Source organism: Trachinotus anak, unplaced genomic scaffold (genome assembly GCF_046630095.1).
Source record: "Trachinotus anak isolate AG129_WGS33_773 ecotype Australia unplaced genomic scaffold, CSIRO_AGI_Tana_v1 ptg000026l, whole genome shotgun sequence".
Classification (NCBI taxonomy): Eukaryota; Metazoa; Chordata; class Actinopteri; order Carangiformes; family Carangidae; genus Trachinotus; species Trachinotus anak.
This window is the reverse complement of record NW_027273877.1, coordinates 10,826,490-10,852,748: the sequence shown is the minus strand read 5'-3', so window position 1 is coordinate 10,852,748 and position 26,259 is coordinate 10,826,490. Positions and strand designations below refer to the sequence as shown.

The 26,259-nt window shown below is 42.3% G+C and overlaps 1 protein-coding gene across 2 annotated transcripts; it reads right to left on the bottom strand.

Annotated features, from left to right (window-relative positions):
* Nucleotides 1-7,690: 7,690 nt before the first annotated feature.
* LOC139609451 (insulin receptor substrate 2-like) lies at nt 7,691-21,421 on the bottom strand. 2 transcript variants are annotated; one of them, XM_071464052.1, is made up of 3 exons: nt 18,488-21,421; nt 17,580-18,076; nt 7,691-10,641 (listed from the first exon to the last, which is right to left on the bottom strand). In XM_071464052.1, exons 1-3 carry the CDS (start codon nt 21,169-21,171, stop codon nt 10,637-10,639), a joined length of 3,186 nt encoding a protein of 1,061 aa, XP_071320153.1. In that variant the 5' UTR covers nt 21,172-21,421; the 3' UTR covers nt 7,691-10,636. The 2 variants fall into 2 exon arrangements, with proteins under 2 accessions (XP_071320153.1, XP_071320152.1); XM_071464051.1 differs by having other exon boundaries at nt 17,580-18,079; nt 18,488-21,420.
* Between the last annotated feature and the right edge of the window lie 4,838 nt (nt 21,422-26,259).

The window sequence follows — 26,259 nt, the reverse complement described above, 5'->3', positions numbered from 1 at the left end:
TCACAGATGGAAGCATGGATAAGCCGGCAGGGTGTATGTGCATGACTGTATGTGTGTATCAAAATCACCATAACTCCTAATCTTGCATCGCGTGTTTTGGTTTTTGATTGTGACAGGAAATGTCGTGCTTAAAACTCAGATGTCATGCAGAGGTGGTTTCCTTGCTGGTGTGGATTAACTGTCAGACTGTAAACAGTGTGTGATGGATTTTTGCATTTCTAATGTTGCTTTTCCATGAGTTTTGTATAATTACAGGAAATACCTCTACAATCTATAACAAGTATTTTCTTCTAAATAATGTCAAATAACACTTTGAACTTAGGAATGACCAGAAAAACAGGAAATAAGCCACCAGTGTTTCATTTAGCCACACACTGCACTATTAATCCTGTTTTAGATTAATTAGAGTGATATGCATGCAGAAAAACATCACACGATGAAAAGTCAGACCACTAGCAAATATATCCAGAAAGAGAAAATATTTATCTGTCAGAAGCTTGCAGTTGCAAGCCATCATATCAAATATCTTTTAAACAGCCTGTGGGTGTGCAGTAAAATGTTTTAACACATCATCCTCCCAACATTTAAAGGTTGTGCAAACTCTATACAGGCAAAGCAGAGTAAAGGTGACACTGTTGTTGTCAGACTGTGGATTTGCATATTTTCTATTAGCAAGCATTTCATTGGTCTGTGCAGACAGTGTGTAGGTTCACATGTTCAGCCTGAGGCCTTCAGTGACTCATGTAGGCTAACATGCTTCAGTCAGAGAATCCCAAGCCTTTTCTAACCTATTTGTCTCATCTAAAGAAACTGCACACAAAAACATGAAATTAGACTGGGATCAAATTTAAAATAAACTCATATCTTTGTTTGATGCTCAAAAAGTGTGAAATATATGAGCATGTAAGTATAGTAGGCAGACAAACAGAAGGAGTGCATACTGAGACAGTGATATTTATACAGTATTTGAGATGTGTATTGCTGTTTTAGTTGAGGTTTTCAGTTCAATACTTTTGGTAAATGAAATATTTCACCATGCACTTTTTGACAAAATGTGTTGACACAGCAGTGCAGTGATTGTAGAACTGATGTTTCCTGTTTTTGTTACTGACATCTAGTTATTTTTGTTAAACTGTAAAAAAAAAAGCTAGGTCAGAAAGGCTAACATGCTAGTCTGTAATTCAATCAGTCAAATAGTCATACTTCTTATATTTCAGATGTATTCTTTGATGGAAAATAAAAATGTGTGGTCCTGTATGTGATACACTAAAGAGATAGTTTCACATGTTGGGAAATGTATTCACATACTTGACGAGAATTAGATGCACATATTGGTACCACTCTCATATCTGTCTATATGACACCAGAGCCAGTAGAGGTTACCGTAGCATAAAAAATAAAACAGGGAAAACAGTTCGCTTGTGTCTAGCCAAGACTACATCAGAGTGGCCATGCTAGCTTTTAACTTTCTAGACCAATTTGGTAACCTCCTTTGTTGTTTTGTTGGCTCTGCCCACATGAGGTTTAACATGGGTTAAGTGTACGCATGTTCATGCACACACTTAATGCACCATGGGCAGAATTCTTATTTCAGAGCTTAGCACATTTACCAAGCTTTCAACACCACTGCTGCCATGAGCACAGCAGAGAAGACCGACTGACTCTACAACATGACAGCTAACCAACACAGCCTATGACTCACAGGCTAGCAACAGCCTTAAGACATTAAGACGGCCTTAACATATTGATTGACTGACACACATTCAGATCAAGTAGTATTGAATTCAGACATATGGTTCATTGTTTATGTTTATATATTGAATAAGTGGGGCAGACCATGATAAACATCTATGCAAGCAATGAAAATAAGAATAATATCATTTTTATTTTAATTGTGATAAAAACCAGGACAATTTGGTAGAGAATGTTGAAAACTGGGACATGTTTTACAGATATTTATCATGACTTGGGACACCCAGCTTGAAACAGGGACAATCCTGGACAAACCAGGACATCTGGTCATAAACCCAACCAATGAGATAAATTCATTCTCCAGAGCTGGTTTGCCTCTAAGAAACTACAATTCCAGCCTGAATAGGGTTTCCAGCATGATGTAATTGAGCACAGGTCATGTTTTACAATCAACAAAAGTAGGGGAGCATGGGAAAAAACTATCTTACAGGCTTATCAGGTCATACAGACTTCATCTGACATATATTGTCAAATTACTGTGTCTAGCTATAATACCAGCTCATCAGAGATGCAAAAATGTGAGCCAGTTTATGTTTGGCTCTTTTACAGCAGTGTTTTCCCTGAGAATTTCACTAGCAAAACATGTTTATGAGCTGTGAAAGAGTGTCGGCTAATAATACAGCGTGTGGACCAGCAGGTTGGAGTCTTCCACTCCACTGCCAGCGTGGTAAACAGCAGCAGGAGTGTTTGTGAGCAGTGGGCGGGACCTAGGCTCTACAGGCTGTCCAAACACGTGTAGTCTGAATGTCATGGTCCAAGAGATACAGAGCTGCAGAGACTTGAGCTTTCCGTTGACACACACACAAACTCACATGTACAGGCTCCACAAAAATGTTCACTATTGTGGTTCTCTTTTGATTTATCTGCCAAACCTCCACATTGAAAGCTGGGTTTCTTCTACAGCTGGTAAGAATCCAGACATACAATGATTGAGAGCTTGATTTGAGAACTTTTTGTGTACCAAATAATGCTTATAGAGCATTAGTGATTATTGAATGCAGTCTTCAACAGCTAAAACTGAGCAGGCACAAGCCCAAGACAATTACCAGTGTTACCAAATGTGGTCCGTTACTCAAGACATTTTGAAATAGGCAACAACTGAATCCACAAACTTTCGCTGGCATTAGAGCAAGAATTCCACAAACAAACTGAAAAAATGTCCAATCTTCAGATACTAAGACAAGCATCCAGATTTTTGGCCTTGTGGCAGTTTCCCATGAGGAGAGGCATGAAGAAGTGATGGCTAATAAAAGCCAAAACAGGTTCAGAGAGAAAACATGAATGCAACAGAGTTGACTGACCTGTTGACCTTTGTCTAACCCTAACCCTAACCTGAAAAGACTGTAGGCTATTACTGAAGACAGATACCGAGATTTTTTGACAAACAGCCTGAGGGCAACAACAAATTATGAGAGCAGACATGAACAATGCAGCCTCACCAGCCTTGTCCAACTTAACAATCTGCAACTTGGTGTTCCCAGTAACACTTCACTGGTATACTTCACTGAAAAGGCTACTACAAGACAAACTACAGTAAAACTTCAATTAGAAGCCAAGTCCTAATTAAATGCTGAGTCCCTTTTACTGTCCTGGTGTGAGTGCATTTTGTCAAATAAATGCAGATCTCAATTAGATGCCAGGTTAGTTGGCTGTAGTGTCGTGAGAGTGAATGACGCTCATGTTCAAAAACCATGGCAGCAAAGACAGAAAGGTACGCTGAGAAATTTAAACTGTCAGTTTATCAAATTTGCTCATGCTAATTCAGGTTTAAATAACTATGGCAACCTTTGGTCTTCTTCAGGGCAGACTGGATGCTACAGTGACAAGACAATCTAGCTGGAATGGGGTTACCAAGTTAACATGATAACTTTAGTGGAAGAAAAGAAGTGCTAGAAATTGAAACAAAACAAGAGTGGACATTGGCATTGCTTTCCACCACTAGAGACAGCTCTTGGTGAGTAAAGGAACAAAGTTTGATGCTGAATTCACAACATTTCTTCTAGACAGGTAAATAAATAGCTTAGAATGCTAATGTTGACTATGTAGCATTAGCAAAACTTACAAATAGCTCCTTTAAGGTGGCCAACATGGTAACCTTCTTCCAACTCATGAAGGACTGATCTTTTGATGGGGGTCAAAACTTCTGTATTTGCATGACAAATCATTTGAATTAGTATGATATGTCTAAAATATATGTCAGTATGTTATGTTTTCATGTGGGATCAGCAGAGCAGTGTGCCTCTTTCGTATCCTCTTTGAAGAGCCAAAGCTGGCTAGTGTAAGTGGGTCACAGCTCCGCCCTACTGCTGCGTGGCAGAGTTCAATGAGCCTGACTGAAACCCTCCTTAGGCTGATTCAGGGAGAAATAATGGGGCCAGCGACTCCCAATCCCCTCAAGAACCACAGCACAGCACGGTAGCAAGCTGGCGGGGACGCCCAGTGGAGCACAGGATGGAAGAGGTTGCCAAGGGAGCAACTATTCACTCTATAAGACCCACTCACATGCTTATAATCTATGCTGCATACCGCACATGCTGTTCTAATGTACAGTACAACGAGTGCATTGAGTGCATACTTTTCATGAAGAGAATTGCCTTTTAAAGTTCAATGGAAAAAGTTATTTACGAAAAGTAGTGCATGCCACTTGAAATCGGAAATTTCCTCATTTCAAAAGACTTGTAGGCACAAGACATGTCACAAGTTCGAGTAAATCAAACCTAGAAATCGTATGATGATGGCACAGATTTCATGGCTGCAGTATCACAGCCACAATGAATTCCTTCTAGCTTGTCCGCCAGTGTGTTCAAACATGTGATTGTGAATGCGATTCTAAATTTGGGAATAATTGAGGGCATCCAGGAATAGATCAGATAGACACACACAGACACACAATTACTTCAAAGGAACATCCTGTAAACTGTATTTTAGGAACCCATAACTGTTGCTGTACAAGCCTGAGAATTTCACTTTCCTGACACACTTTATTTCACAAGCTGTCCTCTTTGTTCAGGCAATAAACCAGCAACAACAAAAGCAGAGCAGAACAGATAGATAGATAGATAGATAGATAGAAAAAAGGAAAATAATTTTTTTTTCAGACAGTCTGAGTGTAGAGTGCAGAGGGGGGTGAGGAACATTGTGTCCCTCCTGGTGGCTTGGTGGTGGGGTCTTATGTAAGGCTGGCTTCTGCCTGGCAGCAGAGCAAAGCCCTGCTGACAGTGTCATACTGCTAATTAATACACACCAGCTAGAGGTATGCCATCAGTGGCTGCCTGTGTGTGTGTATGTGTGTGTGTGTGTGTGTGTGTGTGTGGTCATTAAGTGTCTGTGCAAGAGATTTTGGGAATGAGAATATTAAAGTGCAGTTTTTTCTTAATGTGCAAAAACAAGGTAGGCCTACTGATTTACTACACATGACCAAAAATGTTCCTACAAGAGAAGAGAGAGGAGAATTACTGGTCATTGTGAAACACAGTGAGACTATTTTTAAGAGGCCCATGCTAGCAGCTATGTGCCAGTATTCTGAGCTAAATGCTAACATCAACATGCTAACATGCTCACAGTGACAATTCTAACATGCTAATTTTTAGCAGGTAGAATGTTGACCATTTCCAGCATCAGTTTGCTGTCAGCATGTTTATCAGCTGCTAATTAGCCCTAAAGTCAAAACAGCTAAGGCTGATGGGAATGCTACCAGTTTCAGATATCAAACCAGATGGACAAATTAAGATTAAGACCCCATGTTTGAGCTCGAGGAAGAGTCAAGGGAGCACTGAAGTTATTACGCGTCACCTGTTTTACAATTCATTCTGGTTACAAGTCATTCTGACACTGTTAGCATGGCTACAAAAAACAAAATATACAATTACACTATAGTGACAAAAATAAGCTGGTACAAGAGAAGACAGAGGAATGTTATTGATTATTGGGGCTGTCACTACTTCAAAAGTCTAGTTCAAACAGATTCTAACTAACACATTATTCATTCAAATTTATTCAAACACAACTGTATAATGTAATGCTTGAGTCTGAAAGTCAGTGAGCTGTATGTCACATAAGCATGAGTGCACTGTCAGAGTGTCTTACCCAGTGCAGTCTTTATATTTTCCCATGTGGTCTGTGTAGGCAGTCAAACAAGCTTGTGTAGTCGATGTTTCTGCTGCATTTGATGGCAGATTGTTGTTGTGGAGTAGGGCAGCTGTGTTTCATAAAGTCAGCAAACAGCCTATATTTGTTAGTAATTTTGCCACCTACAGTGAAGAACCCAAGATACTCACAAGTGTCCTCCAACTCCTTCCCCATTTTTATTCATTAGCTTAGTTTACTGACAGATCCTGAAGGCATCAATGGGTCAAGCTGACAGTAAATTTTAACATCTGCCGGTCTATTGCATGTATAGACCGTAAATATTAAATTCCAACTCTATTGGTCATTGTGAATGACCCTGAGACATTCCTAAACTGGCCCTCTTTTCTGCAGGGAAAATCTGTCAAAATATAATCTGCAGAGTTTTTTGTCAACAGACTAGAAATCTGTCAGGAAACGTATTTTGCAGTACTCTGGGATTTGGAACATTTAGGGAAGTTATTTGCTTTGTTGTTGATACCACTCTTATGTCTGTGTATTAAGTACTGGGTCCAGGAGGTGGTTAGCTTCGCTCAGTAGTCTTAGCAAAGACTGGAAGCAGGGGAAACAGCTGGCCTAGCTCTATCCAAAGGTCAAAACTCAGCCCGCGTCTCGAAAGCTCTAACACGAAAACTAACATTAACAGTCCATGGGTTCTGTGTGGAGTAATATGCCTTAACTTATTCTTGATAAACAACTAAACAAATTTTTGTTTTACATTTCCTGTTTTTGTACAATTAGGTGTTTCCTCCTACATCCGGATATTTTAAGCTAAGCTAATCATCTAATGTGGTGGCATCCTGTCAATGGAAATAATCCTATATTTTATTATATTTTATTATATTTTACTATCATGTGTTATAATGTAACTGTATGGTAAAGAAACACAGGATGTGACAGTTCCTGGTATCTGCATGTGAGCGTGTGGGAGACAGGTGAAATGTTTGTGTACTTCATGATTTGAACCTCCCGACCTCCCTTCACTCACTACTATGTCTACTACACAGTCTTTTCTGGAGACGCGTGGCTCGGCAGGAAGTCATTGGCTCAGTATGAGCTTCCTCTCTCTGCCTCTGTCTGCAATAAAAGCACTAACAGAGAGAGAAAGTGTTCGCCAGAGAGTTCAGCACCTCGCTCTCCACCGGATGGAGGTAGGATATCCTCCTGTCTTGCCGCACGGTCAGGAGGCCATTTGACTCTGTGCCAAAGGCATGATATTCCAGTGGGAGTGGGAGAAGATAGTTAAGTTACATAAAATTTTTATGTTATTGAATTAATTTATGTGATTTATTTAAGTGACCCTATATAACATTTGAAATACAAAATAACACAGTCTTCATCTTACAAATTAAAGGTTGTATTTATAAGCAATAAAATAAACCCTTCCTCAACACTCAGGGGTTTTTCTGCTACAGTGTGACTTGGTCTGGTATGACCAGCAGCTTATGTTGGCTAATGTTAACAAACTTGAGATAGATACTGCTGTATAACAGTGCTGATTCAATTTGCTGACTGTATGACTCTTATCTACTTGTGATAATACTATACTACATTTTACAATTTGCCAGTATTTGTGAACATATTAATAATGTAATTAATTAATATTTGTATATATATTTTTAATATTTTAAATCAGTTTTTATCTTTATAGTACTGATAGATAAAGGTAATCCCCATAATTAAAAAAATATTATATTTCAATTATTTTATTAATAATATAATAACTTTATGATTTTATTGCAATGAGAAGAAGGGGTTTTGTCACTTAGGCTGCATGAAACATTACTTGTGGAAATAGAAAGTGAAGACAAAGTTGTACCTCTTTAAATAAATTCATTTATTTCTGTAGGTTGCTATCCATAATCAGTACAGACAAAAGCAATACTTGACTACCAGATTTTATAAATCATTATCATCTCTTGTGAGCATCACAATAAACAGTATATTGATTTATGTACAATGGAAGACAATGACACATTCAAACTATGTCAGTCCAAGATCAATCTGTAAAACAAGAATCTGTCCATGGACACAGAAATGGGGAAAAGTGCTTTGAGACATGTCAAGAACAAAGTTCCCAGCGATGAAAACAAAACACTTGGCATTAAGAGAAATGTACAAGGAGCAAAACGGCTTCTGCTTGTCACAAACAGAAAAACAAAATCATCGATGCAATGTTACATTTGGTTCCACGGTTGTAAACTAGATTGTATTTATGTCACTATTGCATATGCCATTAGGTAAAGTGTGTCAACAAGGCAAAGAGATCTCTATAATAAAATAGACAGAGTTTTTTTTTCATGTAGTCACAGAGACTGTGAGGGAGAAAAGCATACAATACACTGTACAACCCAAAAGCAAAAACCCAATCCCCTTTTTAAAAATCGGTAGCCAAAGTCTTTACACAGGAATATCATTGCAACATGGGTCAAATCTAAGTACTCTATGTATTTTCAATATTTTTTTAGTTAAACTCTTTCTATGTACACAATATACACATTCAAGACTCTGAAGATAAATAGATACCAGCATAGTACAGCTCTAATATTATTCAACTCTGTCAAAACCGTTTCCCACATTATGTTTCTGTGGTGTTCCCACCAGCTCAGCAATACATTCAGACATGGTTAAAAGTTTTACAATCTAATGTATATACTAAAGGGGCTGTGAACCAGTCGGAGTCAGCACAGTGGACGATGCAAAAACCATAGAATCAGGATGTTGATAGAGAGCTTTTAGATAATGTTACTACTGGCAGCCATTTTGGAGGTTCAAAGCTCTTGGGAGGCACCAGTATTTAATATTTTTTGATCATGTCTCTATTGATTAAAATGTTTAATTTCTGCATGACTTTTGAAAAAAAGTTAGACACATTTGTGTTCCAACAAATGAAAGGTTGAATTTATCATAAATGAAACGCACCCTTGTTAAAGCCTTAGTGCGACCACTACCTTATGGTAGCTAATGTTGGCAAACATTATCAAACTTTATGATAGATAGTGTTGTGTAACTCAGTGAGTTAGCTTGCATACTTTTTACATTCTTCTTGACTTCTACTAGTATTACACTACATTTAGCATTTATCATTATCCTGAGATTACTACTTATGGCCATAGTAGATGCTGTTCAGCAAAAATTACGTAGACTTACTTTAGAGAGAGAGAATACGTGACATTTAAAGGAAGAAATAACAGATTCCTTTTACAAATTCAGAAGCAATTACACATTGCGTTTTAATTCATTGGACTCGTTCATTAGAGATTTTGCTGCTGCCGTACTTGGTCTGGTATGACCAGTAGCTTAAGTAATTTACTTGATGAATTGATGAACCTTATCTGCTTGTGCTACTATTACAATATGTGTTAGCAATTAGCATTATCTCAAAATTACTATACAGTAGTGACATAGTCTGACTTTAAATTGTAACATTACATAATTCTCTTCAGCCAGCTCTAATTTATTTATGCTATCTGCCAAACAGTTATATTTTCCAGACAGCTGATTCTCTAGTGAACCTCCATGATGGTGCCAGATGTGGCTCTTGGCCTCTCTTCTTCTACTACCCTGCTTTGCCCCTCCCCTCAGTGCTTGTCCAGTACTGCTGACACCTCTTTCTCCACTCACTCGTTGACCAGAACCCGTCTGGACTGTTTCCCAACCTTGACATTTTTCATTGGCTCCACCCCTCTATTATCTCCTCAGCTAGACAGTTGTACCATCAAATGATATCACAGCAGGGCAGCCTGTGTTGAGCTAAACAGTAGGCTGTAGATTTGAAGGTAGGAGTGTGTGAGGTTTTCAGGCTCAAGTGACTGAGGAACTGTGGGAGGTACAGTGCATTCAGATGCCTGGTGTTGTGGGGTCTGAACTGAGTTATAAAGACATGCATAACTCTTAAAGACATTTAGAAATATATTTCTTTAAGTCCAGCGTTTTGATTGGACAAAAAATAAACTAGGTTAGAATAAATAAGAAATTAGTAATTAAGAAAATACTTTAATATCAATACGATAAATCAGATCTCCCACTTTACTGTACATTTCAGAAATAATATATTTTAATGATAAACTAGGCTTTTTGATTTCCACAAGAGAATAACAATATAGAGATGTAGGTCCAGACATACCGTAATAGAATATTTATCTGTCATTTCATAGAAAACATAAGGACAATAGACATTAAGGCATTGGGTAGGTCTTATCAGACATTCATCTTCCAAAAATAAATAAAATATCTAATCTAAATATAATTATATACCCAGTGTACCTTGTATCCTTGCTCCCTGGGCCATTTCCATAGTAGGTTTCATTGTTCACTGACATACCAGTTGGTCATACTTCCCCAGAAACACACACTCGCACACATACAGGTAGTCATAAAACTACCCTCAAGTAAATAAATAATGTCTGGGTACCATGAGGGTTTTGTTATTGTCTGACTATCTTTGCTTCTGTGCTTGCGCCAAAATTTGGGTCATCTGAGAAATGGCCTCTAAAAGCGCAGGGAACATGAGACACACACACACATACACACACAAACACACTTGTCCTGCCTTTAGCAAACTCATGACATGCATAGATGGTGGCATGCTTGTTTCCTAAGCGTGTGTATGTGCTGTGTGTGTCTGTTGCTGAGGGTCCAGACAGTCTTTTAGGGCCACAGGGCCCAATGGAAGGGCAGGGTTGATGTTTTTTTTGTTGTTGTTTTTTTTCAAGCAGCAGATTGGTGAAGACGCCAAGTCGGAGGACGGAGGAGTCGCTCAGTCTGAAAGAGATGATATAAGAGAAAAAAGGAGAGTTAATGGAAATATTCAATTAAGTACACAATCTGATAATCTGTAACAGTCGCATGCTATTAGCTAATGTAGCTATTAGCTATTTTTTCACATGTAAAAACTGAAATACAAATGTGATGCACTTCCATTAGCTGAATAGGAGTGAATACATACCATTGAAGCAGCTAAAGGCCAACAATGGTGATACAAAAAAAAGGGGGGTCTTTTTTTGTAAAAAAAACAAGTTGTGTTTACACTGAGGGTGGCTCAGTGTTTCTTAAAAGTCTCATCTCAGGTAGTTTCTGCTAACAACCATTCATCAGCTAAATAGCACGATATATACACTACATCACAAAACTGGGACCTGCTCATCAAAACTTTAAGGCTCTGCCAGTGGTCGCCCCACCAGCCCAGTTGTTGTGTGGTCAGATGCTGTGTGTCATTTTCCTAGCACACCAGCCACTTGGCCTGGGAAGCTCTTGAAGGACGGTGGGGGCACTATATAGTACAGTCCATTTGGGGGCAGGCTGGGAGTGGGAGGCTGGCCGACAACGGTCGTAATTACATAATCTGGAATGTGGAGTGATGGGGGTCGGGGGTCTCCTGTCGCGCTGCCGTGTTGCTATGGACACCCGCTGAACAGAGGAAGACCAACAGTAGTGGCAGTGAGCAGTGCAGTAGCTGATGCATCTCTGATTTTATACATAGAGAGGGAAACTCTGGTCATAACAAGCATTGATAAGTATGTCAGGTTTTATGGTGCATGTGGAGGAGGGTGTGCTGCACACACAAAGAGGGAAGGATTTACTTGTAGTCAGGACGCTGGTCAAGGGGTGGAAGGAACATTTGGTCAACTGGAAGCCTCCAGGAAGAGCTGGAGTCCACCAATGAGGGGCTGGGAAGGGGGTGTAGGTATGAAGGAGACAACCCCTAGGGTCGCTGGGGTACTGGCTTTCAGGAAGACAATATTCTCGCTGCAGTCATGGGTCATGAAACCATACATGTATGACATGGTCTTTGGGCTGGGACTCTTCTATCACAGGCAGGTGAAATGCTTTAAAAAGCCATTGGACAACCTCAGAAATGCTGCAGTGATCAGGCTGAAAGGCTGAAGGCTTTTTTTCTTAATTCTTGAAAAGCTTTTTTTTTTTTAAAGAGCTGTCACCAAATTCATGAAGAAAAAGGCTTGAAAAAAATGTATATTATTATACATATTTTGACATGAATAAATGATAAACAGAGAAGGGTGAAGTGTAATTGAGGACATAAACAATGTTACGTCACTAAATTCTATAAGTCCCTGTATCTTATGTAATTCACTATCAAAGCATCCAAATTTACTTGTACATATATACTGATTCAATGTCTGAAGCAAACTGCGATATTGTTAATGATTTTAGTTTCCAATTAGATTTCTGTTAATTATAGCTCAATGACAAGGAAAAATGTGGACATGCTAAAGTGAACAAATGCCAACACCTTGCATTACGTATTCCCCAGCTGCTGTCTGTGGAGTAGCCGCTGGCTCTCGTTGATCTAACCCTGGCCGTCTAATCTCGCCTGCAGAGGCTGTAATCTCATCTGGAGCCGTGGCTGGCTAAATGTGGGGAACGCTGGCCACGCAGTTATCTCGCAGCTAGCGCTTCTGTCTGGAACATCCCGGCCTACTTTAGCCCCCCGCCTCCCTGTACCACGACACACACACACACACACATACACATACACATACACATACACACACACACACACACACACACACACACACACACACACACACTGCCTGGAAACTCTGACACAGGAGCCTCTGCTGTTACGTGTGCATGTTTGTTCTCTATATATCAAGTAACGTGGCATTTCTGGATTTCTTTCTGTGGCTTTCTGTGCTGCTTTGTTAGAACTGCAAGATTTTAGCTTCACTGCAGCTCTGCTGTGGATGTAAATAAACCATTAACAGCTTGTGTGTGTGTGTGTGTGTGTGTGTGTTTTAGTTTGAGGTGGTGTGCAGGGAAGCAGCAACAATGGACTGAACAATCAAGCTGATGGCTGAAATCAGGTGTCACCTTTACGAGTAATTCCACAAAAGCCAGAACAGAATGTTACAGAGCCACATGAGGGCTCCACTAAGTAATAATGATGGCCAGCATTTCAGCAGTAAATAAAGTGGTTCCAGTCTTAGTGTGTGTGAAGAGCAAAGTTCCACATTATCGATTCACTACTGATTAATGTGCCAATTTTTTTCTGGATAAATCGTCTATAAAATGTCAGAAAAAAGTGATGTGATCAAATTGCTTGTTTTGGCTTGTTTTGTGAGACCAACACTCAGGGACCTTAAATTTTCTGTAACATAGGATAGATAACAATATGGTATATGATAATGATAGTATCACAATATCTATACAAAATTTGAAAATAAATAAATACTAATAATGCTACCAGTCAAATCTATCTTTATCTTTGTTTATTGTGTGTTTTGTCATTTTTTTGGCCAATGAATTATACTCAGATATGAGTCTAGGGAGGTAGAGAGATGGTGTGTAACCATAACTAAACAAAAGATCCACATGGCCCAACATCTGCCATCATGATATTATCATATGTGTATTCTTAACACAATATTAATATTTCATCTTTTAAACATCACTGTCATCGTGAGTACCGGTGTATCATGATAACGTTATTCTGAACATGAAGCAGTGTCGACTTGTGACTGTCATCACGTTTCACAAGTCTAAAAATCACAAGCTAAACTTGCCACATTGTCTCAAATTTCAACACAACATAAATGATCGACTATCAAAATAGTTTAGGATTAATTTTCTGTCAAATCATAAATGTTTCGGCTGAATTTTAAAATTCTAGAAAAACACAAAAACAGGAAAAGAGGGAACCGAGGAATCATGATGTGTGTGTGTGTGTGTGTGTATGTGTATAAACAAGTCTCTTCTCTAATTCCCTCTTCACTCCCTGAGTCAAAACACACCTTGTTATGACAGCCCCATCTAATGAGCATGCTCAGTGCGAGTTAGGGATACATGGCTGCGCAGCTCGACTCCTTTGCTTGCTGTACCCTCTACATCATAAAGAACACACACATCACTGGAAATGTGTGTAACATAAGTACATATACATATACTGCGGGGGGTGGGGACAGCATGCGCTGGCAATCACTGGGTGCATCATCTCTGTGATGACATCACTTGCAATACTACCGACTGAATGACGTTAAGAGGAAGTGGGATTTGAGTAGATGGACATGAATGCCTCTAATCTGGCCAACGAATTACACACACACACACACACACACACACACACACACACACACACACACACTCACTCGGTGCTGATGGTCATGCTCTCTGCAGCCTGTGGGCGCGGCAGATGGTGGGCTGTCATTAGTGGTAGGATAGTGAGTAAGTAGAAATGTGTGTGCTGGTGTGTGTGTGTGTCTGTTTGTGTGCGAGAGAGACATGCAGTGATATGTATATCTTTGCATGCTAGCGTGGGCACAGGCAGGGAAATCAGTGTAATGAGAGTGTTTGCATGTGTGTGACGATAGGGCAGAATGGCAGGTGTTTAACCCACCCCTCCCACCCCCACCCCAACTACACATACACACTCTCACATACTTGCCCTCCAGAGAGTGGCCATCTGCCATTAACACTTAGGAGGAAATCGGAGTGTCACAGCAGGGCTCCTCCAGTCCCTCACTCATTTTTTCTACCCCCAGTTTCCACCCACTATGATGCCTAAAGATGAAATTATAAACACTCCTGTTAAAACACCATGAAACGAAAAAAAAAAAGCAAATTGTTATACAAGTCCAGCTGTAGGAGGAATCATCTGACTATGTTAATCAAGCTCCTTGAATCATCACAGTGGAAGCAGGAGCCGGTTGATGCCGTCAGACAGCGGTATTAGTCAGACGAGGGGCTGGAAACGGAGACGGCTGACTTGGCTAATCTGGGTCTGGTACAGAACATCCACCTGGCTGAGCTGTGGCTAGCCAGGGCTGCTAGAGGAGACAGGCAGCTTGGGTTAGGGCAGAGGTAAACACCACCTCAGAGTCACATGGGCTGGCCCGCTGACAGAACAGGAGTTAAACAAATACCTGACCCTTATGCCAGGCATTAAGACATCTAAGCTGACTCCAGGTGGAGCAAAGGAAAAAGAATGTATCCAGCTGTCGAGAGCTTATGACCACAGGGTTTTGTTTACTGGAAGCAGCGCAGTCACGTTTCACACTGAGGGGGCTGTCACATGAGTCTGGGGGGCAAACGCTAAATTCCATGAGGCAGTTAGGGCTGACTGCTTTAGCGGTTCTTTGATCCTGACAAACAGCCACATCTTCCTCCAGAGCAGTGGTATTCAACCAGATGTTACTCTGACCCCAAGAGTCAGCAGGTTTTCATTCCAGCCAAACTGCATTTCAGTCAGAGGGCGAACTAATCGGCAGAGTCGTGGTGTGGAAGTGTTTGGCTGTAATGGAAACCTGCAGACTTTTGGGTCAGGGTGGCTCACGGACCAGGGGCCCGGCATTACGTCCTGATAAACACATATTTAAAGTGCTCTACCAGTGGGGCCTGCCGCCAAAAAACCCCGTAGCGCACTCTGACCTCCTTCAACGCGCTTCGCCACACAGCAGTGGGACTGAGTGTTCAGTAAACAAGTGGTCAGGTCTGCCATCCCTACACTCCCAGAATGCACCTTGGTTGAAAGGGGCCCTCACCAATGAGTTTGTTTGTTGCTTTAAAAAGCCCAAGCCCCTCCCCTCCTCTTTCCACTGAGCATACAAGGTTGTGCTCCATCTCCCCCCCTCTGCTTGTCTTACTTCTGCTAAGTGAACAGCCTAATGAGGCAGAAGGGCAGTGGAGTGCACGTGCCATCCTGCCCCATTATGCACGCATTCATTCGCTCTCCCACAAACAGTCAGGCAAGCAGCACTGGAAAACAAAACAGGCATCTCTCTCTCTCTCTCTCTCTCTCTCTCTCTCTCTCTCTCTCTCTCTCTCTCTCTCTCTACATCCCAGCCAAGTGTTCACGGATGCAAGCTATGCCACTGGAAAAAAAAAAAAAAAAAAAAAAAAGACAGAGAAAAAAACAGCCCCTGACTGCTCTGCATGTGTACGTGCTAGAGTCCACATGTATGTGCGTGACTCTTTTCCCTCCCTCCCCCTGGTCAGTTACATTCAACAACAACCTTTATTAGCACCATAAAAAAATATTTGCTCTCCATCAAAACATGAGTACAGAACATGAAGATAACAACAAACAAACATACAGGCACGTGTTGATAATAGTCATTCTGCTGCATATAAAGTATCTGAAAGGATGCAGCCGACCTGACTTCACTTCATGTACATATCACTGTCAAATTAAGGCCCTTCTGGGAAAATACCTATATTGTGGGGGGTAGCTTGGTGTTGGTGCATTCCTCTTTATTTGCCACACCACTGACTGTACAAATAATCATAATCCTGTGTGTTCAAATGGAAACATAAGATAACCTCTCTGCCAATACACAGGGGCCTTGTGGTGAAATAAAAGCAACTTTCTATTGAAATAGCCTAGAGCCCGGGGACAACAACAGGCCCCTCTCACAGCAACTTTTCAAACCCACTCTGCCAGGAATGTGGACCGTGACATCTAGTTACCTGATGGCCACATAGCAACTCGCCCACTTTGTTGTTTTCCCTTGCTTTCCCTACAAGGACACACACACAAACACATATCCACTTGTGCTGGGCCTCACAAGTCAGCACACAACACTGCGCTCAAAAGGTGCTCACATGTGATTTCACTGCATCCAATAAATGGAATTGGGGACAGAGGGTCAAACTTGGCTTTAATGTCAACACTCAGCCGTCCCTGTGCTTTGTTTACACCATCTGCACCCCCCTCCCCCTCCCACCACAGGTTTATTTTGCTCATTGGGATATTCTGGGACATGGTATTGATCATGGGATGGTGGGAATAAGGGGTCTATAGAGGTCACATCGATGTGCAACACATCCTAATGCCTACCCAACTGAAAAACAACAGCCGGAAATGCCTGCAGCTCAGTGTGACATTACAACTGACAGGAAGCCTCAACTATCAGCTCAGAGGCTTTCCTGTGCCATGACTGCTAATGACAAGCCAAAGTAAACCACTTTTTCTGACTTAATATGAAATTATCTAAGCTGCTTAAATTACTGTGAACTGTCTGAAGGTCTATTATGAATCATTTTGTGTTAATTCTTCACGAAACCCTTTGATTTGTCTGCGTTGGTGGAACACTGAGGTCTACTTGTGTATTTTTGGTATCTGCATCCCACAACAGAGGCAGCAAGGCAGCGTCCTGCTCTGTCATGGAGCTTGTTTACTTCAGAGAGCTCTCAGCCTGGTCACGTTTCATAGCAGCCTCGTGCTGCATTTAAGTGTGGTGGGAAATACCGGGACTCAACAAATATGGATGATCCAAAGAGAAGTGACCGAAACAGAAAGAGCGACTGCAGGTCTCCTCTTAATTTTCACAGTTTTTTTTTGTTTGTTAAAGTAAATTATAGCCACAAATACACTGATCCTGTTACAGGATTTTAAGTGTTCAGAAGTAGGAGCTTTGGAGGAGCACCTAAAGGCAGCATCAGAGCCACAAATTGATGTTGGATTGAATTGATGATGGAATCCACAGCTAGTTTGGAAATCTAGAGGAAATGCACGTTTTCCTTCATCCTTGTTTCTTCTCTCCTACTTGACTGCTCACTGTACAGTGCAGCTCTCTGTCCACACACTAAACCAAACTGTTCTGGACATTTGTTTCCATTAAAAGATGTTTAAATTCCTGAAACATTTTATTCCCTCCTTTAGAATAACAACACATGCAGCACTTAAAGCTGAATGTTTAGATCAATTATTTAGCAGTAACACATCTGACATCCATCTCGCTCACCTTTGGCAGTGGTTGCGGCCTCCTTGAATCCCAAACAGACATATGGTGTGCTGTGTAATCCATTGATACCCCCTTTGCAGCTGCTGGTGGGTTTGAAGCCAACCAGGTCTTCACATTTCTCCACGTCCCTGTTGTCCAGCAGGTTCAAGGCGATGTAGTTCAGTCCGTTTGGGTAGCCGGCCGAGCTCTGCCGGTTGACCGGGCTGCCGTACTCCTCATCTGAGCCCTCGCTGCTCCGGGATGAGATGTTCTCCACCGAGCTGTGCCTCTTCACTGTGTCGCCACGGGCGAAGGAGGGAAACACGGGCGTCACGGTGGCAGTGGAGGAGAAGGTTTCGGAGCTGTGGCGGCGACGTCCCTGTGGATTGGCCCGGATTACCTTGGCAGAGCAGTCAGGGTCCACTGTGGAGGAAGAGGTGGCTCCAAGCAGGAAGACCCCAATGCTTTCTGGGACTCCCTGCTCCTCCAGAGACAGCCTCCTCTCCCTGCTGCTCTGGCTGCTGGATGTTCAAAATATGAGATGTTTAGTTGTCGTATAGCTTTGATTTTCATACTGAATATACAGAAAAATGTGACCATTGAGCTGTTAAAGACTTTACGTGACATTTACATGATGGTGAGTCTTGGTCCCTTTTGCATAATTTACACCCCAAATGTAATGAAGCTTAAAATCCTTATCTGCCTCTTGTTTCCAACATCTCTAACACCTCTCGGGGATAACAGCTTGTTGGATGAATCCATTGAGCAAAAATGTACGTTCGTTCATTCAGAGGAATTAAAACACCTGTGAGCTGCTCTTCTAATAACTGACTCACTATTTTCAGCCTGTGATTAATTACACCACCGGACTGTTGTAACAGTTGACAATAAATCATAAAACTGCTCCCTCCCAACACTGACATACATACCTTGCTGTGTTCTGAGGAACAAGCTGTGGAGGCGAGCTGGTCATCCCAAACGTCATCTCAGTGTAGTCATTTTTCATCTCGTTGCCAAGGCCCTGAGACCCTTTCTCACTCCCCAGATGGTAAACTCTATCATCCTCTGAGCAGGGGCACATGGATAACACTGGGAGTGTGCCCAGGCGCTCAGCAGGAGCATCAGCGTCCTTGGGGAAGTGTGACCCCAGCTCCAGGTTTATGTAGTCTGTCAGGGAGGACCTCCCCGGGCCCCCGCCACTAGAACCCAGAGATGAAGACTGGCTCTCTGTTGATACAGTGGAGGGCGGGGAGAATCTGGTGCCACTGAAGTCTATGTTAATGTACTCCCCAGGGCTCCGGGGCTCACCCGGCAGGGGGTGTTCATTCATGCTGGGCAGGGTCCTCAGGGTGTCCAGGGAGAGCCTGTTAGGCCTGCCCAGCCTCCCTCTGTAGGGAAGAGTTTCCACCCGACCATGTCTGACAGGAGAGGGGACTGAGGGGCTCAGTGGTGAGGTCTGAGCCGTGCTGGGCTGCATCACTGAGTAATAGTCGGAATCCCCCACCCTCTGCCTCAAACTCTGGGGGCTCATCAACACATACTGGTTGTCTTCATGCTTTGAGGCCTGGAGTTTAGCAGGTAGTGTGAGGGAGCCGCCCTGGTAAGCTGACCTAACTTGTGCGGGTTCACCAGCCAGCAGGCCCAAATAGCAGTCAGGGGGGGTCTGGAGTGGAGGTGGGTTTCCAGGTGACATGTTCATGTATTCACCATGCCTGTCTGGGCTCTCCATGGAGGATTTGGAGCCACACCACATTCTCATGTAGCCGTTGTCCTCCAGAGAGCTGCTGCAAGGGGAGTTGGTTTTGTAGCCACTGCTGGCAGCTGCCTGAGGATGCACCCTGGGGTTCACTATCTGCTTGGGTGCTGAGACACACATGGGGCTCATGGGCACGTAGTTGTCTACCTTTCCAGACTGGGGTGCTACACCTGGTGTCATTGGCATGTACCCATCGTCGCCAAGATTACTACTGGAGCTCCTGGATGAACCGATTTCAATGTCTCCATAATCCTCAGGGTAGCACACTTTGGGTGAGGCAGAGTGAGAGTTCTGTCCATGGGCCATCCTCATGAGTGTGTACTCATCCAGGGAGGCCGAGGACAGCGGCGCCACCACTCTCTGCTGACGTGGTGTGGTGAGGGAGTGTGTCCGCTTTCTGTAAGCCTTGTCATACGCCAGACCCTCACTGCCAGCGCCAGACCTGCCACCATTCGTCCCCTCCATTATCATGTAGCCACAAGGGTCACTGATGTCACGGGATGGAGGTGTGCTGGAGAGGGAGTCAGGGGTGTCACTGCGGGTCAGGGGGAGAAATTTAGGTTCGCCTGGGCTGGAGCTGAAATCATCACACAGCATGAAGCCGGTGTCACTGAGGGAGCCAGAGATGGAGGCGCTGCAGCTGAAAGGCCGCCTGGCCTTGTCAGGAGTGGAGATAGTAGCCCCCCCTCTGGGAGACATGCTAATAGGACTGGAGGCAACTGGAGGGGAGTTGGAGACTGGCATAGACCTGCTGTGATGCAGGTTGGAGGATGACTCTAGCATCCTGCAGGTGCGCCCACTGCTGAGGGTGTGAGACCTACTGAGGTGATTCCCACAGTTCGGACTGGTTGGACTCCCATTCACAGATATGGACATGGACACAGGCCGGGTCACGCTGCCATCTCCCTCGCTGGCTGTTCTTATCCGGCAGGATGTGAACTTTCTCCCTGGGGATGTGGCTGCCATGCTATCTGTCCTGGATCTCCTCACCAGGCCTGTCTGACTGGGAGGGAGGTTGTTGAGGTTGCGTCGTGTGGGCACAGAGATAGGGTTAGTGCTGGCAGACTGGCTTTTGCTCCTCGGTCTGAACTCAGACAGTTCCTTCATAGCCTTCATGGCCTCCAGGATGGTCTCGTGGATGTTCTGTGCCACTACTGAGTCCTCTGCCTGCATCCAGAACTCCCCAGGCCCGGTGACCGCCGACCGGCCCACCTCTATGAAGAAGAAGCTGTCTGAGTGGCCACATCTCCGGATGTTCATGAGCTGTAAACTGACAGCTGCTGTTTCAGAGTTCAGTTTGACAAAGCTGATGGTGCGGCTGGACAAACACAGCCTGTACACTCCAGTGAGGTTCTTGATCTGACCCAAGCCTTTGGATTTCAGGTTGACCTGCCATACCTCCTTATAGGCAGCTGTTGCGGGGGTTATTAGTCCGTAGCTGGCCTCCTCAAAGCCCACTAAAGAGGAGGTGGATGCGGGGCTGTCGTACACTTTTCCCTCGGCTATTAAATCAGTCAAAACCCTGTACCAGCCTTCCTGCTCCTGCTCGTTTTCAGCGGCCACAGCGAAGTATTCGTCCTTGGTGTAGAGGGCGATGAGGTACTTGTGTTTGGCGTCAGCCCGTTTGTTTACGCACAGACACGAGTCCAAAGTTATCACCCGTTTGGCGGCGGACTTATTTCTCCATTTCTTCTCGGTTTCATAATACTCCAGCCGAGCAGGGCAGCGCTCGGTCGGCTCCCGAAGCACGAAAAAGCGCCTGTGTCCGTGTTTCTGCTTCCTCAGGTATCCGCACTTCTTCACACCATTCGTCCCATTAGATAACAGGTGTCCTCCCGTCGCCGGAGGACTTGCCATTTCGCTCCACTTCTCTTTTCAAGTTCCAGATAAGCAGAGTCCTTTTTTTTTTTTTTTTTTTTTTTTTTTAAGATATCTCGCAGCAAAAACAAAACTTTAAAGGTAACCCGTTTTTATCTAATCCATAGCAGACAGCGATATATGAGTCCGCTGTCCGCCACGGTAGCAGAAACAGTACAACCGGACCAGACCAGAGACCGATCCGATTCTGGAGAAAAACAACATGTGACGCTGCTGCTCTAAAAACAGAATAAAACACAGAGTCATAGGGGGGCGGTGCGCCCTGCAGGGGCCGTGCCTGTCCATCATCCGGCTGTGACGCTGCCTATTGGCTGGTTTAATAATTCACTGCACGTAAACCCCGCCCCCGCTTTACCAGCAGCTCTCTAATAGAGAAACTGAAATTATGTGGAGCCCATTGAATAATACGAATTCCTGTAAATCTTACTGTAAATGAAAGTATAATGCAAAAACACACATCCATGGCTCGTGTTTATATATATTTTTTGCAGCATAACGATCAAATACATTTTTCTTCTTCTTCTTTTCTCTTCTTTTCTCTTTTTTTCTTTTTCTTTCTTTCTTTTTTTTTTTTAAATGTGATTGACAGGCCAACTGATCCCATTTGGATTAATGAGGATTTGAAATGTGCAGCATAATGCTGGATTGTAACCCTTCATTTCTCAGACACCAACATTGTAAACAACCCTGACGTCCTACTTGTTATATAAGGAGCGTGGTGGCCTATTTTTAAACCAGTGGGTATTCCTCTCCAACCGGAACCTTATGTTTCTTATTTCATTCCCTTACCATTTATTCTCCACTTTAACACTCCAGTGGTGTCTACAATTGGTAATAATGATAGTCGTTATTTCTTCAAAATATAGCTTTTTCTCTGTAAGAAAAGAAAAGTGTTTAAAGAGAAGCAACCTTCTTTTGTCAGTGATTTGGTGCCCTTTTATGCTTATGCTGCACCTTGCAGTATATTTACAAAATGTTCATGCTGAACGAAAAACAGCCATCTCACAGAGGGGGAATGACTAAAGCAAGTGCGTCAGAGGTTTCAGTGTAACAACAAGCTGCAGAAATGCTGCCATCATCTGGCTGACCAGGATCATTCTGCATACCTGTCCACACAACTTTCCCCACACTTCATTTAGCCCCCCCCAAAAAATACTTTCTTTCCTCTGTATACCTTGCACAGAAGCCAACAGAGGCAGTGATAAATAACAAGCATTTGGAGTGACTGCGTTAGGCTGGGAAGGGCCTGTCAGATGACAGAAGGAAGCTCACAGGCATCTGTTCATCAGATCATCTTGGTAATTAAGTTAGTAATTCTCCCTGTGATCTTCATGATCATCAGTCATGTCCATGCGGGGGCAGATCAGCCACCAAACCCCCTTGACACCCACACAAACACACACTTGGATTGATTTTTATAATCTCCCAACAACCTCTGCCATTGAGGTGTAAATGTGAATTAGAGAGTATATAAATAACAGGAGGGTATTCTGCCCCCTTAAACAAACACACAGATACTGCAGATTAAGGGTAATCCCTGCCTTCTCTAATCACTATTGTTCTCATTATTGTTATTGTCGATGGAAGTGTGTGTGTGATCTCGGTGACATTTGGCCGTTGCCTATTTTTCTGTTTTTGCAAGTGTTAATTTATCGAGGTTAAGCTCAACAGTAGCATGTGTTTTCAGCATTAGCAGCCACCTATAATCTGAGATATGACCAAAAACACAAACACCTCCACCAGGATTTAGTAACACATAGCATTTGGCTGCAGATATAAATAGCCTGGGGCAAAAACAAGGGAACAAAGAGATTATTGTTGACATTTAACAGGCAAAGATGTGCAATAATTTGGCTTCAATACAGAGGGAATATTGCTGAATGCTGAAATTTTGTTGTTTTGCTGTTCTAAGTTTTGCAGGCAGTTCATGGGATGTGGAGTACTGATACATTCCCACAGGGTTTATTTCAACACTAATCTGGGTGTTTTCTGTCCCCCTGTGAGCCTGAACTCAGGGATCTTTTATTTGTGCTAATTTTTTGTAATATGGCTACAACCCTCCAAACAAAGCATTTGACATGATTGTGGTTTTATTATTCTGTAGATATAGCTCACTAACTTTTTGTCCATATAAAATAAACTTGGTTCCTTTTATGCAAGCAGGTTCGGATACCAGCAAAGTAAAACATCAGCATATTAGGAGCTCTCCTACCTCAGCAGGATATTTTGGGATTCTTTCCACTGCTGGTTAATTTTCAACTCCAGTGTGAATAGGTCTGAGGACAGACAGAAATAGCTGTAGAAGAAATAATTGTAATAGCTGTAGTAGGCCTATTAGTACAAGTAACAAAAATAGTTCAAGTGGTAATAGTAGAATTGGTAGTGGGAGTAGGAGTATGATAAGTATGATATGTACCGCCATTAGTAATAGTGGTAGCAGTATTAGCAATAGCAGTAAGGTATAGAAATAGCAAAGATATAGGATAGAAATGGGGAAGTTGTTTATTTGAACTAATGAACTGATTATCAAATTAACCTGTCATTTAATATATTTAAATATTTGTTTGAAACATAGTTTATCTGCCTCAGATCACAGGAATTTCAACCTAGTCATTGGATAAAACGGCTACTCACCAATAAAAAGCCAAGGCTAGTTACCCATTAGTTGTTTAGTTGGTGTTACTTTTTTCTGAAAGGTCATGGCTGAATTTAGCTACTCTCTCATTTATACAGGACAACTATCTGAATTAGTAAGATGCTGTATCGTCAAAATTTAATTTCCGAAAGCTAGAGTTAAATAGGAGTAAATAAATTTAGCATTGAATTAATTAAATTTAGCTCCTTCAATAGATTCAACATGCACCCTCATATGGACCACTTTCATCAAAAACCACCCAGCACCAAGAAATGAAGAGGGAGCTGTGGAGACTTCACCCAACAAAGGCTGCTGGTCCTGGCAGCATCAACCCAAGGGTGCTCAAGGGCTGCAGCCCCCCAGCTGTGTGTCATAGTGTAGGGCCTTTTTAACTTCAGCTTACATCTGGAGAAGGTCCCTATGTTGTGAAAGACATTGTTCCTGTGGTGAAGAAGACCCATCCCAGTGCTGCCAGCAACTACAGACCATTAGGATTGACCTCACACATCACGGAGACTTTTGAAAGACTGGTCCTTGTTTCCCTCCCTCCATTGGTCAAGCCTTCATTGGACCCCTCCATTTCACCTACCAACCACATGTTGGAGTGGACTGAAACACACTTTACTTCCAGCTTCTTGTCATGTACGTATATGGCCACAAACGGGTCATGGAAAGCCCCACTGTCCCATGTTGAAAATGTTATAATATATTCCACACCTAATCCTGTATTTATGGCTAAAGGTAGCTTCTCATTAACCAAATTGGACAGAGAAAAAGAAAGTGTTCATACAGTATCCTTAGCAGAGAGGACAATGCACCACATTATTTGGAGAATCCAAGAAAATTTTAATTGAGGGCAACTGGACTTGACCAGGTCATGCTTTCTTGGATAACCATGGATTACTGAGTATCTTCTATTCATCTATTCATTCTATTTATTTGGAAAAAAATACTTACTATGTAATCACATTGGAGTTGATTAGCAGTGATGACAAAAGATACAGAAAGATCCCACTGAGACCCTCACTGGTGCTCTAACTGGAGGCACAGGCTTCCAGCTCTTCTGAGTATCTGGAGTATAAACTCGTCCAGGCTTAGTACTTATAGGTTAGATCCTCACACAACAAAGCTGCTTTTTACCATGTAAACACATACAGATCAGTGTACCACAGGGTCAGCGAGAAGGGTCAGCTCTGAACCAGAGGTTTTCCATGTTAACCAGCTTTCTGAAGCACTGAAAGCTGTTTCAAACCTCAACCCTTTCACACATGCAGTTTTAACTTTGAACACCTCCTCGATTATTGCTCACTTTAACAAGTGTGTTTATGACCCAGTGCCTTGTGGTATCTGTAAACCAAATTAGGATGAAAGGTGGTAAATACCCTCATGTATGAACACCTGATTGACTGATCAATTACTCTTTTCAGCTTTGATTAACATATGAGATTTCTGCTGTTAAGTGGATTTAACAGAGGTCTCGCTATTATATTTATTATATGACCTCACATAACCTAATGCAGTATTTTTATATTATTGTTAGGTATGGTTCTGACATATTTGTTCAATCTTTATTCTTCACTCTAATGTTACCATCATCCAGAAACAACTTTTACCTATAGGTTTGGACTGAAAATCTTTTATATGAGAGGTAACTTGTTGGGTTGATTGTAACTAATACACCACTGACCTCTAGTGGCTGATAAGAGATATTGCGAGCCCTGCAAGTGAATGGCTTGCCAATATGCAAATATTTATGGAAGCCCACCTCTACCACGAAAATGAAACCAACAACAACAGAAAAGTTGTGAAAAAAAAAAAGATATACTCAAGTTGAAATTTTGATTTACAGACACAAAATTATAATTTTGACATACTATTCTAAAATTTAGTATTGAGACAATAAATACCAACTCAGGCTGGGTATCTAATGCACACAAGGGAATTGGCCCAGTGCACCAGTGGGCACAGATATGTTATAGGCCTGCCCACGACTCAGGAGCAAGACCCCCAGATTAAAAGTGTAAAAGAGGCACAAAACAATGTCAAACAACATGGCTGAATCAGGTCGCTTTGCATCTCTATCTAGTCTTTGTTGTCGTTATGGGGCTCTTTTCAGTCACTGTGTGTCTTGTACATCTTCTTATAATGTGTCTTTTTTTTTTTTTTTTTTTAGCCATTTTGCATTTTCTCTCTGGTTATTCTGCATCTGTTTTTCGTCCTTGTGCATCCCTTTGTGTTTTCTTTTGTATCCTATTGATGTCAATGTGCATCTCTTTATGATCCTTTTGCATCTCTTGATGGTTGTTATTCCTTTTGCATCTCTTTGTAGTTTTGTCTTTTTGGAGTCGTTTTGTGACTTCGCAGCCACTGTGGTCATGGGTGTCTCTGAAGTCATGTGTCTCTTTTAAATCGTTTTCCGTCTCCTAGTGGTT

Coding starts and splice junctions, on each gene's coding strand:
- LOC139609451 (XM_071464051.1), bottom strand. CDS start 21,171: ATGGCAAGTCCTCCGGCGACGGGAGGACACCTGTTATCTAATGGGACG. Junction 18,080..18,487: donor GTTCCTCAGAACACAGCAAG/GTATGTATGTCA, acceptor TTGAACATCCAG/CAGCCAGAGCAGCAGGGAGA.